This window comes from Macrobrachium rosenbergii, chromosome 6 (assembly GCF_040412425.1).
Source record: "Macrobrachium rosenbergii isolate ZJJX-2024 chromosome 6, ASM4041242v1, whole genome shotgun sequence".
NCBI classification, from domain to species: domain Eukaryota; kingdom Metazoa; phylum Arthropoda; class Malacostraca; order Decapoda; family Palaemonidae; genus Macrobrachium; species Macrobrachium rosenbergii.
The window spans coordinates 17,934,695-17,949,875 of NC_089746.1; the positions used below are offsets into that span (position 1 = coordinate 17,934,695).

The 15,181-nt window shown below is 35.6% G+C and overlaps 1 protein-coding gene across 2 annotated transcripts in view; it reads right to left on the reverse strand.

The window, feature by feature from the left end:
* Nucleotides 1-15,181, reverse strand: part of LOC136839255 (pikachurin-like) — a 436,980-nt gene that overhangs the window by 52,262 nt on the left and 369,537 nt on the right. For both annotated transcript variants that reach the window (XM_067105033.1, XM_067105032.1), the window contains one exon: nt 1,308-1,424. In XM_067105033.1, the coding sequence (XP_066961134.1) occupies nt 1,308-1,424 (117 nt within the window). The remainder of the gene's footprint in view (nt 1-1,307; nt 1,425-15,181) is intronic.

Below are 15,181 nucleotides of genomic sequence, written 5' to 3' on the forward strand. Positions count from 1 at the left end.
ATTTTCAAAGATGGTCTTATCCTAGTAAAAGAAAAAATCGTATCAATTTTAGCACAATGGAATGATCAGAAAAACAACTTTCATTTTCCAAATAAAGTAAAAGGGATCTTGAATCAGAAAGAAAAATATATCTCGTCTTACTCCAGCTCAAAGGGAAATCCTCACTCCTGCCGAGAGAGAGAGAGAGAGAGAGAGAGAGAGAGAGAGAGAGAGAGAGAGAGAGAACCTCAGCTCATTTAAGGGAAAAGGGAAAGCATCACTCTGCAACGAAAAAGGGAATGAAAAAGAGTAGAGAGAGAGAGAGAGAGAGAGAGAGAGAGAGAGAGAGAGAGAGAGAGAGAGAGAGAGAGAGAGAAAATCTGTCCAGCCCGGTCATATTCCGTGGGCGCATAAAGGCAGCGGAACAAAACCTTGTGCCAAGGAAAAGCCCGGCCTACTGTCACTGTTGAACGAGCAAATCTTTTTGCCTGCGAAGAGCTTCTGAAATCTATATTCTGGCCCTGCTGCTTGCACGGTCGATGACTTATGTGCGGCCAGTAATTCCTGGAATATATTTTGCACGATTCTTATACACTGGTTTGAGCTTTGCTTGTTGATTCGTGTCCACAAGTACCGATGTTCTAGATGGGTGTGTATGAGTTTAACCGCGTATGCAAAATAATGCAGGCGTATTAAACTATTTTCTTTTAAAGAACATAGCTACAACAATAAAGGAAGAGCTTGAGAACACGTGCCTATTGTTGAGAAAACGTAGGAGTACATTAAAGACAAAATGTTCAAGAGAGTTTTTATACTAACAGGCCTTTGAATTACTAACTTTAACAATAATAAACCTGAATTTTTCTTATTCCTTGGCAACGAAAGAAATCAGAGATAGATTAATTCCTGTGTTTGAGAAGTTTGAAAATGATTAATCGAGGTAAGTTAATCTTTTTTTTTTTAGGGAGGGGGGTTGCCAGGACCTCATTCTTCGAGTTACAACAAAACTGAGGTATAATTTAATGTATGTATACACTAAGACGAACAATGCTAGTTACAGGAACGAAATTAATTTGCATCTGATATAGTTCCATGGAAAAATCAAATGAAGCTGTTTTAATAGTATCGAGCCTCTTCGAACTGAATGAAAATTCTAAATCATATCTTTAAATATACTTAAAATTTTGGAAGAAATTACAATTATTACTGTCTCTTGAAGAACAAACAACTAAACTTTGTAACTAAAATTCTCATCATTTAAATCTGACTCTACTAAATCTGTTGCAGAATTCCTAATATCCACATCAAAAGGGTTACTTAAAACTTACTGGTACAGCTGTAGCCGTCTGGTTCAAGGGTGTAGCCTCTCTGGCAATCACACTCGAACGTACCGTCGTGGAGATTGAAACACAGGTGCTCACAGATCGCATTGTTTTCGCAGAGACCTGGAAAAGTAAAAGATTTAATGAGCAAATAAGTACGAGAGCGAATATTATGAATAAAGCTAGCCCCCCTCAACCCCCTCCCCCCAAAAAAGACGAAACGACTAAATTTACAAGACGAAAATACTAAAATTAAAAGTCTTTTTCGCAGGGCTTAATTTTCTATTTCTGCACTTAAAAAGAATAAAAAAATAAATAAATCATCTCAAATTGTGAATATTATAAACCAAACTAAACACGATATCGAAATTAAAAGTAAAACTTTGTAAAAATAAAAAATAACTACAGTAATTCTTTCTACAGGAGAGAGAGAGAGAGAGAGAGAGAGAGAGAGAGAGAGAGAGAGAGAGAAAATAAATATGGATGGAACAGAAGACTGAATGGTCACAATCCAGCCCCCGGTCGTTGCCAAGAGCGTCAGGCAATACTTAAGGGTTAAGCCTGTATACCATTTTGAGGATTTATTTCGCTATATTTCGAAAAACAACAGATAGCATTCAGGAGAGGACCCTCACTTTACAAAACAACAGATAGCATTCATATAGATATACCCACACATATACAAATATATATATATATATATATATATATATATATATATATATATATATATATATATATATATATATATATATATATATATATATATATTATATATATATATACATATATACACACACAAAACACGTGCCCCTGTTGCTAAAAAGAATCTCACCGCTATCGGCATTTCCTGTAAGAATTGTCTTTTTTATCCACAAGAATTTCCCATTCCTCTAGGAAATGAGTAACTCTACAGCATAAAAGCCAGTAGCAATTGTAAATGCATAAAAAAAGTTCACTCGACTTCCTGAACATAGTTTTTAGATAAAAAAATATCCGACATTCGCTTACAAGCCAATGATCACGTTGCAAATCACGTGGGTACAACAGCGCACACATGCTACTTTTACATAACGGTTCATTATAGGATTTTAATTACACTTGCAAGCGTACGTATGAGAGAGAGAGAGAGAGAGAGAGAGAGAGAGAGAGAGAGAGAGAGAGAGAAATGGCATGTGTATGCATTATGAAACAGATGGTTACGAATATTTTAAAAGAATGTTTATCGAAAAACTGATCATATATACCTGCTCTCTCTCTCTCTCTCTCTCTCTGTAATAAAAACTGACTAAATATCTGCACTCTCTCTCTCTCTCTCTCTACAATCTTCATATCCACATCACTCACGTACTGATTAATTCAAAGAACTGCTTCTGTGTTTTCCATGCTCATCAATTATTACAACAGCAGTTTGCCGTCCACTAATCCGGTTAGACGATTAAATATTTAACACTCAATGCGTTTTCTTAATACTCGCATTCAAAATTTAACATGCGGAGATCGCGGTTATGCTACATGGTGAGTTTGCATTGTTAGGCCAGATTTATCAGGACTCCGTGGATCTAAAGGTGAAGGACGTACGAAACAACTATTTCAATACTAAGGAAATTACTTAGTAAATATTGTTGTCCGCACACGCGCCTATACAGTATATTTGCATATATAATATACATACAAATACATACATATTATATATATACGTGTATTATACACACACACACATTTATATATATATATATATATATATATATATATATATATATATATATATATATATATATATATATATATAAAGAACATGACTAAGGTTTTTTACAACCGCAAACCAAAATGCAGTTTAAACACGTAAAAACTGTCAGTTTCTTGTAACCTTATCACATCCCTGATGCAGATATCAACCTCGGTAATAACAAGACATTACTCATTTATTTATGTGGAGCAATAACTCAATGATCGTGGAATTCAGATACTATCTATGACTCATTACATGGGACATATACGTATTTTGATCAAACGTTCTTAAAATCAATGTTCTAAAAAACTGACACTCAAATTATAGCGAACTATCTGTTTAACATCGAATTATTTTCTATCAGAGCAAATAAAGTGATTATAAGATCACTGACAGACTCGGAGCAAAAGGGGTAAATGCATCTCCGGCGGCCGCTATATCAAGGTGCATATATCAACAAACAACTTTGGCCAAGCTTGGAAGGTACGACGACACATGCTAAGCTCTAGTCAATAATGACAAAAGACAGTTTTATTTCGTGTATTCTCTGTAAATGCAATCGCTAAACAAAAAAAAAAAAAAAGTCGGAAAAAACTGACAAGCGGAATTCATCAGGCGCCAGTGGTTGGTTTCCACAGACTCCCGTGACCGCAAGACTAAACTAGGGGACCAGCTGTCACCGAGGGCGACACAGACATTATCGGGTTATTGACAAATACTCTCACTTCTACGCAGCAAAGTCTGCAAGGAACCTCAAACTTAATCAATGACATTTCACCGTCTGTATCTGTTCGCTTCCCTCAGAATTTTATCGACTAAATATTATTAAAAAAAATTACTCGATAAAATTTTTATAATATTCAACGCGAACACCGAGACATTTCTTTATCTTGCACACTTCAGTGAAAGGGATGATTATTTACTTCTCTGATTTATAGTAAAACGTTAAATATTTTCTAAAATGATTGATTTTCTTTCTTATGCTTTACTGTTTTCATTTGGTTTGGACTACTCTTTTTATTTTGCCATCCGTTGTCTAAAAGAAATATAAAAATTCCTGTAAATGCAATTACGATATGGGCTTTCTATTTCATCGCATCCATTCCGCAACGAACCAAGGATCTTTTTACAAGGATTGTATCTCTAAAGATATAAAGACAATATACAGTATATATAGCGCCCGGTATTCTATTACCAGATAGCAAACTTAACAACGGGGCATGGCGTTCAGGAGCGCGGGAATGAAACTTGAAATTGTTATTTGCAAAACCGACAATTTACTGGAACGAATGTCGTTTCAACCGGTCTCCGTTTCTTCTCCCAAACTTTCTTGATTGCATAAAATTCTCATTTCGTGCAACGTACCATCTCCGTCTGCAAATAATAATAATAGTTTCATGCGATCATATCCCAACGGTGGGCCTGACTTACAGCGCCATCTATTGGATATATGCTTAATGAAAGTTTGCTCCGCTGCGATTACCTCGTATCTCACGTGACACAGTTTTTGCGCACTGCATCTTTTTTTCCGATAATAGTTTTTTTATATTTTTTTTACCTGTTCTTTATCTTCTTTACAAGGTTACTGCATTTCATTATTTCTACGCGTATTACTCTTTTGCTGTTTCTGCTCCAACTTTTTGTTACACGCAAATTGGTATTTAAACCTCTGAGATATCTTTTTCATGGCTCGCAGCAACACAATCAGAGGCAAACAAACACATAGACACTCACGCACACACATATACATATATATACACCTATATACACTGACATACATATTATAATATATTATAATATATATATATATATATATATATATATATATATATATATATATATATATATATATATATATATATATGAGAGAGAGAGAGAGAGAGAGAGAGAAGAGTGAGAAGAGACAGAGAGAGAAAAACAAAATAAAGCGAATAACAATAATGAAATATAGATACTAAAAGTAAAACAGAGACGAAGCGAGATTCATATATATCTTGGCACTGAAAACATATTTAACTAAATAACAATAAAATAATACACACAACTAATTTAAGCCTAAAAATTGCTGACTTAAAAAAGACTTGTGGTGCCAAAATAATATATAATAATGCTGAAAATACACTGAAGGCTAATTTCGGAGTTCGCACAATTAGTTGTACACCTACGATCCACGGAGGCATCTGTGATATATTGAATCATTTATCATGACACCAGAATTACCAATGCGTCATAAAATTATGTATTTGGCAAATCCAGGATGAGTTTATATACATATATATATATATACACACACACACACACACACACACACACATATATATATATATATATATGTGTATATATATATATATATATATAATAATATATGCACACATGAGGGGTGGATAGGATAGGGGGGGATAGTGAGGTTCGATTACAAATCGATTTAAACCCCTAAGGATCCCTCAGAAGGAAGATAAGGTTTTGAAGGGGTAGAAGGGGGGTGAAATGAAGGTATAAGGGGAAGGATAAAAGAATGGGACAGACCCATTTGTCGTTGTGTGTGTAATGTGATGTTTTTAGTTCTTTATTTTAATGTTGATGTCGGTTCGACCTGTTGAGTGACGTGAAACAATTGAAAACTGTTAGGAGGCTTGAGAAGGTTTTACTAGTTTTTAGGTTCCAATATTGGATCGTCCTCCCTCTCTCCCTCCCTGCAGGGGGGGAGGGAGGGGGGACTCAGACCACGGTGCTATACAGAAGTTAGGAATGTGCTTGGGTTAGTATGTTAGTTTACTTTCGGGCTCTCTTCCCGATAGATCGGCAACTGCAGAGTGTTAGTTTCCAGAGCGGGTGCTGTGAGAGTCTAACTACTATTGGTGCAAGATAGGAGCCACCTGGGACGAGCACTATAGAAAAAGAGTGCTCTTTTTTTGGTTTATTTTTGCAATTTTCAATTATCGGGTAGTTAACCCACCAAGCACAAGCTTTCAACTACAGGAAAAAAAGGAAATTAAAACTTTACCGGAGTCTCACCTGAACCCTTTTTACTGTTGGGGGGATTCCATCCTGGGGATAAAGTTCACAATAATCTTATGCTTTCGACTGATGATCATCATTCAATTTTAGCTGGTCTATAGTAGGCTTGTTTTTGCAAAAACTTACCAAAATTTTCAGTTTCTTATTCTTTTTAAGACTTAGAAAGCCAGGCGGTTTCGCTACGGAATAATACAGTTAATTGCAAAAAAAAAAAAAAAAAAAAATCTACATAGGTACAAAAGTGTGGGTCTAAAACTGATCGAATCTTTTAAATTCACATAAAAAATTATATATACTAGTATATGTGGTGTAATAAGAGTAAAAAGAGAGAAACGTTGAGATAAAAAGGTAGTAATAATATAAAAAGGTTGGATTCGTGTGCTAACGTGTTAAGGTGATGTGGAAAGAATATGGCGGCCGCCTAGCGAAAAGCTTGCAGGCCTATGGGTAAAGTTAAGTATATCTTAGTTTAACCAGACCGCTGAGCTGGTTAACAGCTCTCCTAGGGCTGGCCCGAAGGATTAGATTTATTTTACGTGGCTAAGAACCAACTGGTTATCTAGCAACGGGACCTACAGCTTATTGTGGAATCCGAACCACATTATGACGAGAAATGAATTTCTATCACCAGAAATCAATTCCTCTAATTCTTCATTGGCCTATAGTGGAGAAAAGGAAAACCTAGGAGGTGCTGGATATGGAGAGGATGGGTACTAATAATCAGGAAGTGCAATGTGTGTAATGGATTCGACGACTAATGATGAGTCGTAAGTGGGTGCGTGGAAAGGCTACGGTTGTTGAAGTTTTCTGCCCAGGGGGTTCATCCATGATTAAGCAACTGCAGTATGAATGTGGCAGAAACCACTGTCTAGGAAAAGGCTTAATAATTCCCTTTGGGTGTAAAAATGAATTCGATATTACAATGGTTACTGTGTACTAGTATTTGAAAAAGAATTACATAATTAAAATGTAAAAAATGTAATAAACCGTAGAGAGAGGCAGAACGCAAAACCGGGTAGGCTACTAAGTTTAAGCTGGGAATTTGGGATACTTACATCCAAGTCCGTCCATATAAAAAAATAAGCAAATCCACACAGAAACATTAAAAGGCGACATTTATCTCCGAATTACCCGCAAAGCCAAGACCACTCAGCAAGAGAGGCCAGGCACTCGAGAAAACTGGCGGCCGGGAGAGAGTGCAAGCGAAGACAGCGGCTTTTGCTAATGCAGAGGCAATAGAGATAACAAACCGCAGTAATAATACGGGGCAAAAAGGATTTCAAGAAGAAGAATGGACGGGCCCGAGACAAGACAAGTGCGCCGCCATTACGAGGCTGGATTCCGTTTAATGTCCCCTCTGGGAACGATGCTTCGTCGGGAGAGGCGCTTGTTGCGCGCTCTATATGGTTTTCACTACGCGTGATCGCAGTATTAATACGCGTTTTTTACCAGTTTCTCAAGTGAAAGGAGACTTCCATCTCTGCAACTTGCCTCCCCTTTATACAACTTCCATAGCTTAATAAGTCAGGTGTGTCTCTACTGACCCAAGCAGAAAATTACTTACACTGTCTTTAGTTGATTATGGTGGGTCGCAGCCAGAATAGGGGATAAGGCAGCAACCTCATCCTAAAAGATGTGATGAAAACTGCAAGGCTGATACCCTACTTAGAGCCACCTTCTTTAAGAGGAAGAATATATATATATATATATATATATATATATATATATATATATATATATATATATATATATATATATATATATATATATATATATACATACACACACACACACACACACACACACATATATATAAATATATATATATACACACACACACACACACACACACACACACACACACACACACATATATATATATATATATATATATATATATATATATATAATATGTGTGTTTTGTATATATACACAACAAATCTATGCAACTCTCGTCTTTAAGACCCTTCGACTGCTCCCCATAATAATAAAATATAAAGTCAGAAAGTGCCACTCTCGCATCCTCTAATGGATAAAGAGACGAAATACATCGAAACAAGAGGGGGAGAGAATAAAGACGACGGCACAGAACCATTTTTCCTTTCCGAAACGAGAGAAACCTTAAGGACATTCTCCTTTTCTTCGAGAGGGGAAAAACCTCTGGATTTGAATTCAACGTCAAACGGTTACAAAGTCCTCGCGGGGTTGGGGAACAAAAACATTATAGCCTATATTTTGATATTAAAATGGCACAGCAAAATGGTAAAGGGTAGAGACAACAGCGAATTTGAATATAGGTAACGGTCATAAAAGGGGAAAAGTGAAATGATCGTACTTGGGGCTAAAAAAGAAAAAGATTGTACAAAATAAAAGTTCAAGAAAAGGAATATGGTAATGGAAAACAGTGTCGAGAGAAGTGCGAAAGCATTCAAATGAAAAGTACAGTTCCCAAATTCTATACCATAAAAACAATGGTGGAAAAAACATTATATATATATACAAATATATACATACATAAATACACACATATACATATATCCACGGCAAGCACAATCGACAGCGATATACGGTATCCCTCAAGCTATTGGCTTCGCAAGTATTTGAAAAATATAAACATATATATACATCAAAACGGACACAACAATAGAACAATAGAACACCTACGGTCAGAAATGTTCAACTTAATTACTGCAATAAGTCATAAAGCGATAAAAGGTATATACAACGATAATCAACTGAACATATACGGATTACTGACTACTTTCAAACAAGTCTTCCAATTAAAAGGGGATAAAGCAAAATGCCTTTAGACTGACTATTTCGTAAATTGATTTCTTGATTCTGAACAGAACAAATATCGGGGAACATTTCCGACCGGAGCACTTCAGAAAAAGTAGGTGTGTTCCAAGGCAAGAGTAAGTGGAAGTATCAACTGGTGTGTGTTAACATGTTCTCTCTTACAAATTGCCTTCTTAATGCATTTGACACAGTACTTTCTATCATCCCACTATCTACAGTAGTCTCTCACGCACAGATCTTCCGCACTTCTTGAATTATTTCTTGGCTATAAATGTATAATGACTGAAATAAACTTTACCATAAACACATTAGACAAAATGGCGATTGTGTACTCTTAACAAAATAGTATTCTTAAGAGATGTCATTTCCTAAACACACTTCCTTTAACATTTTCTTCCCAAGCATCATCATCACTGCTAAGACAGAATATTATACACTGAGTCCATTCGCTTCTGCATCTGTGGCGAAAAGACTAACTAGTGTCCCATCGCAGCTGAATGTCAACTACCATTTTGATAAATTCTAAATATAAAAAAAGATAACTCTTTTACTATAACGTTCCGTTTTCACAAAACTTCATATCAAAACGGCATCACTGACAATACCAATATCACTACCGCTGTAGCAATAACCATTATTAATATAAGCAGTTACTGCAATACCAGTAAGGTGGAATTGCAACGTTAAGCACAGAGCCCGTAATATATTTTAACCCGATTACAATATAATTTGTTATGGAATGCTCTCTGGTCGTGTTATAAACTACGCCCCACGCTCTCATATTATAAGGTCCTTCCTGGAGTGTAACAGGTGATACAAGAAAACATAACAACACCTATTATTTTATACAAAGCACAACTACTCCTCTCACCGATTCCTTTTGAACTTTCCCATCATCCAGCCCTTCCATAATACCTCGCAACTGTACTGCTGCGTCTTACTCGTAGTAATCTCATTAACTCCTCCGGTCTTTCAACTCTACTACCTCTTCATTGCTTCCATATACATCTTCAAGTCACTTTTTCAATCACTCTAAAATTCACACTGACCCTTTCCACTCTTGCATCATTCACTTTCCACTATCTTCCATCTTCTGCATTCAACGCATTTCAAAAGAACTCCTTCATTGACCCAAGGCTGAATTCATCTCAGACTGCATCTCACCATTTGCATCTTTTATCCTGACATCCATTTGTTCATTAACCTTCTTTCTGCATGTACTGCGCTAAAGAGCGGAAGTTCAAAAGTTAACTTATGGCGACAGGATGGCCCAGGGTGTTTTGAGGTAGTCAGGTTATGTCGATAAAATAGCATTCGCGAGGCTGATGAAAAAATATTGTAATCCAGAGGGATTAGGCGGGAGAGAGGAAAGGGATGTTTAGAAATTGCTGGACAGATAGTGAGGAAGATATAACGGACAAAGTGGTGTATGCAAAGTAGAGTAGATGGTATGCTGAGTGCAAGAGTTTTGATAAGGTGCTGATGATGTTTTTTATGTAGACATATATTTTGGAAGAATTCTGCACAAGGGGATTTATCAATTATATATATATATATATTATATATATATATATATATATATATATATATATATATATATATATATATATATATATATATATATATATAGAGAGAGACAGACAGACAGACAGACAGACAGACAGACAGACAGACAGAGGCTTCGCATTTGTACTTTTTGATATAATATCAGTGCCTAATTGACAAGAACAAAAGTACGAAAACGTACGACCGCAAAACGAACAAAGACAAAAAAGAGAGAAAGAGAGAAGAAAAGTTGAATTTACACAACTAGTAAGAGGTCTACCGACGTACACATTGTAGTACACACCATACTGATATAGAAGAGTTCATTTAGGTAAATTCTTAACAAACACGAATACATCAATTACTGCGATTCTAATGTGGTTCTCTGACATCACGAAACAAACCCAAGAACAAAACCAGCCTGCTTGAATAAAAGCTAATTCCGAGGGCCGATGTCATGCAACTGCCTAAAATGTCTGGCAAAACGAATGGACATCAATTATAACAATTTCAATATTCATCAGAGGAATCAAACTACACAGGACCTCAGCCCTCGTCAGGCATTGGGGCATTTGCATATAAACTGCAAATTCTATGCTCATGTTTGTGGGAGGCTTGACAAGGGTGAAAACAAAAACAACAGCGGTTCCTGTCAGTGCAAACACGTCTAACATTTGTGCCACAAAAATAAAAAAAAATAAAGAAAGAAAAAACTTCTTGAATGGTTCAGTCCAGACACGGAGTTTTAAACGTTTCCAACTCACGTATAGAGCATACAGTGTAATACGTAAAATTACCCGAAACGACCTCAAGCGTAATTTTTTACAGAGAGAGAGAGAGAGAGAGAGAGAGAGAGAGAGAGAGAGAGAGAGAGAGAGAGAGAGAGAGAGAGAGATCTACAATAAAAAAAATGAAAAGGTAAAAATAGGAGTCGCTTTAAAAGGACGCTCATGAACCAGGCATTCATAAAAAAAGCGTGGGAGAAACTCCGACCAAACAAGCAAGGCACATCAGGGGAGGATTTTTTTTTTTTTTTACTTTAAGCCAAGTTAAAACTCTTGGCGCAGGAAAGTAAAGAAAACAAGCCCGGGAGCACAAAAGTTAAGGGTCGAGATTAACGAGAAAGCACTATTACGGTCGAGGGACGATCGATGACGATAATTTTCAACTTGCTCGCCTGATAAGCTCTGCGGCAGAGCCAAGGATGGCGGCTCCAGACTAACTTTGGCAGCAGACACTCGAGACTTACTCTGACAGCAGAGACTGTCAAGTCAGTAACATTTATAACTGCACAGACTGTAGGTATACGGTTTCAGTAAAGCGTGTATGGGGTTAAAAACAATTCCGGTAGCAGAAGGTACTATTATATGTATAAGTATACAGATATAGATATATATACAAACATATATACATGTATATGTATATATATATATATATATATATATATATACACATATACATATGCTTAAATATCATATATGCATATGTATATGTATATATATATATATATATATATATATATATATATATATATATATATATATATATATATATATATATATATATATATATATATATATATATATATATATATATATATATATATATATATATATATCCTGACCGAAAGTAGAATGACACAACAAAAAGCAGTCTATGTTACTGAAATAACCATGTCTGCAGAGACGACGGACTGCACACCCTAAAACGTTTACCTACAGAGATCACAGAGACAACTCCACTGAAAGAGTATTTGGAGGAAAAAGAACAATTTCTGTTGCAGTAATCGAATCCACAATCGGACCTCCATCAAACTTTTTTTTTTTAATTGGTTGACCTTTGTCCCTCAACTGACTTCCTTCGATGATTTCATTAAACCCCTTACCGTCCCCCACCCCGGATTTGGATCAGCGTCAGCGACTCTGGAAGTTGCAACCCCCGATAACTTGCAATAAATCCGCCAATTTCGCTGGACACTCCGAAAATATTTCATGATGGTGGATCAAGATCAAAGACCGACCTTCATAAGTATATTTTTTTCCAAGACATTTCTCCAGAGCATATTTAGTCTTTTGCGAATAAACTGTCTAAATGACAACTATAAAGACAATTTAAACAGCAAACAAATAAACACCGGAAAAAATAGTCTTCTATATATTAAACAAACAATCAAATAGAAACTAAGTAAAATAATCTGAAATAAACTGGGAGATATCAAGGAAAACAGAATGAAAGTATTTTCTTGCAACAGGAAAACCAAGCAATAGTGAAGATTAAATTCTATCAACAGAAATGAAGGATATTATACAATAATTATTGCCGCTCAGTTTCCGGCATTTTTAAACAATCTGATAGGAGGAACCAAGAATGAGAAATTATGAACAAAATTACTTTTCCAACAAAACACGGGACCAACAGCAATTTTCAAAACAAACCGAAGATAAAGGGAGTCCAAAAACACAGGTGACGGTCAGGTGCAGTGAAAAAGAGGACTGGTGTGGACCTCAGAGACAAGAAATAAGTATCTGGAATAAGACGGATTAATCTGACTATAATGATACTCAATTTAACTCTATACTTTACACGTTTAAAATGACCTACATCTCACAGTATAACAAGAATGGACCCAAAAGAACCCTTACTATAAGATAAGTCTGGTTAATCTGACTATAATGAGATTCAATTTAATTCTACACTTGGCGCGTTTAAAATGATCTACATCTCACACTATATAAAGAACGGACCCAAAACAACCCTTACTATAAAATAAAGGACCTAACCTCAAATTAAAAAATTTCTTGAGCTAAAATTGAAAACCACAAAAGCGACAGTCGTCTAAAGTTACAACCAAAGTTGAGGTAACGAATCGAGAAATACGAAACATTCTTGCTACAGGAATATCAGGCGGTCAGAAAACAAATATTAACACATATCAAAATCACAACACAAAAGAAAATAAGCCTTCTTCACGAAAATAGAAAACCTCAATCATAAAGGTGTTCGTAACTGTTTGCTGCAATATCCAATCGTTTGTTTCGTAAATGAGTCTTAAATTCTGCCAATCCATCAAACAAACCTTTCAAATAACTTCCGCGACAAACAACTAACTTCCGCCATTAGTGTCATGTGTCTTTACTCAAATGTGCTTTGTACCATAACGGCCGCCACTTACGAAATCACTGCGAGGGAGGGAAAAAGAGAAAAGAAAGTAAAGACGAAAATGAAAATACAGTCAAATAAAAAAAAATTTTCTGACAAAAACTGTCGTTATAAGGATTTTTTTTCTGAGACTTCTGATGCCAGAATAAAATTTGCAATGTTAATAAAAATATATATAAAAATATGCATAGAGAGAGAGAGAGAGAGAGAGAGAGAGAGAGAGAGAGAGAGAGAGAGGGAGAAATATTACTGAAAATATATAATAACATGCATATGTATTACAGCCGCCTCGTTTTAAGGTTAGAGAGAGAGAGAGAGAGAGAGAGAGAGAGAGAGAGAGAGAGAGAGAGAGAGAGAGAGGCATTGACACTAAAACACACATGCTGCTGTGCAGAACAGCATTCAACTGAAACGAACGTATCTAACCCAAGGCCTAGTTCCTGCTACCTTTAAAAAATCAATAAATGCACTCTCTCTCTCTCTCTCTCTCTCTCTCTCTCTCTCTCTCTCTCTCTCTCTCTCTCTCTCTCTCTCTCTCGTCACGGGAAAGGTCACGGGTCAAAATTTCAGCAAGAGGCGAAACAAAAATATTGACGGAGAATGGAAAAAGATTCCTCCTACTCTTCATCTGAAGCAAAGAAAAGAGAGAGAGAGAGAGAGAGAGAGAGAGAGAGAGAGAGAGAGAGAGAGAGAGAGAGAGAGAGAGACGCGGAAGTCCTTACGCATGTACAAGAAGACAGACGTGAAATGGACAGAGGGGGAAATGAATAGGTTGGAGAAATGAAGAGGCAAGAAATACCGACTGTCAGGTACATCGTTTGCCTTTACTGTTATCATTTTTGCTAATGAAAGTTAAAAGTTCACAATATTACCTATGTTTCATTAAAATCTACTATATTTGACGAAATCAGTATTACTGAAAACTGAAAATCACATCAAAATTTGCATCGAAATTTATTGATATGTAATGTACCTTCACAAAAACTTTTATCATTATTATTATTATTATTATTATTATTATTATTATTATTATTATTATTATTATTATTATTAATGTGTCCATGGCTTATGAAGGAAGCCGAATACGCCACTTACTTGACATCACATTTACCTGACAATGGTGGCTTCAACGAAAAACAATTCTAAAATGTGGAAAAGAAATCAGACCTTGAATAAAATAGACAATATATATAGACATATATACATATACAAATATATAACATATATATACATATATACATACATACATATATGTATATACATATATATATATATATATATATATATATATATATATATATATATATATATATATATATATATATATATATATATATATACATATACATATAAACAAACAAACACAAAATAGCAAATGAAACACCCAGACGACTGTGTAAAATATATACGAAAATTCTTCGAAAGAAACAATAACATCGCAAATAAAAGGGATGAAGTTCAGATGCTCCAACAATATTTTAACTAAATAACAGCAGCATCCCCCGCTGAACGACGAGCCATTAAGCATACGTTACACCGGAGCGATAATTTGTTTGCCGAAATAGAACTTCGGAAAAAAATATAATGTCAAAGGAGGAAAAAAGAGAGAGAGAGAGAGAGAGAGAAA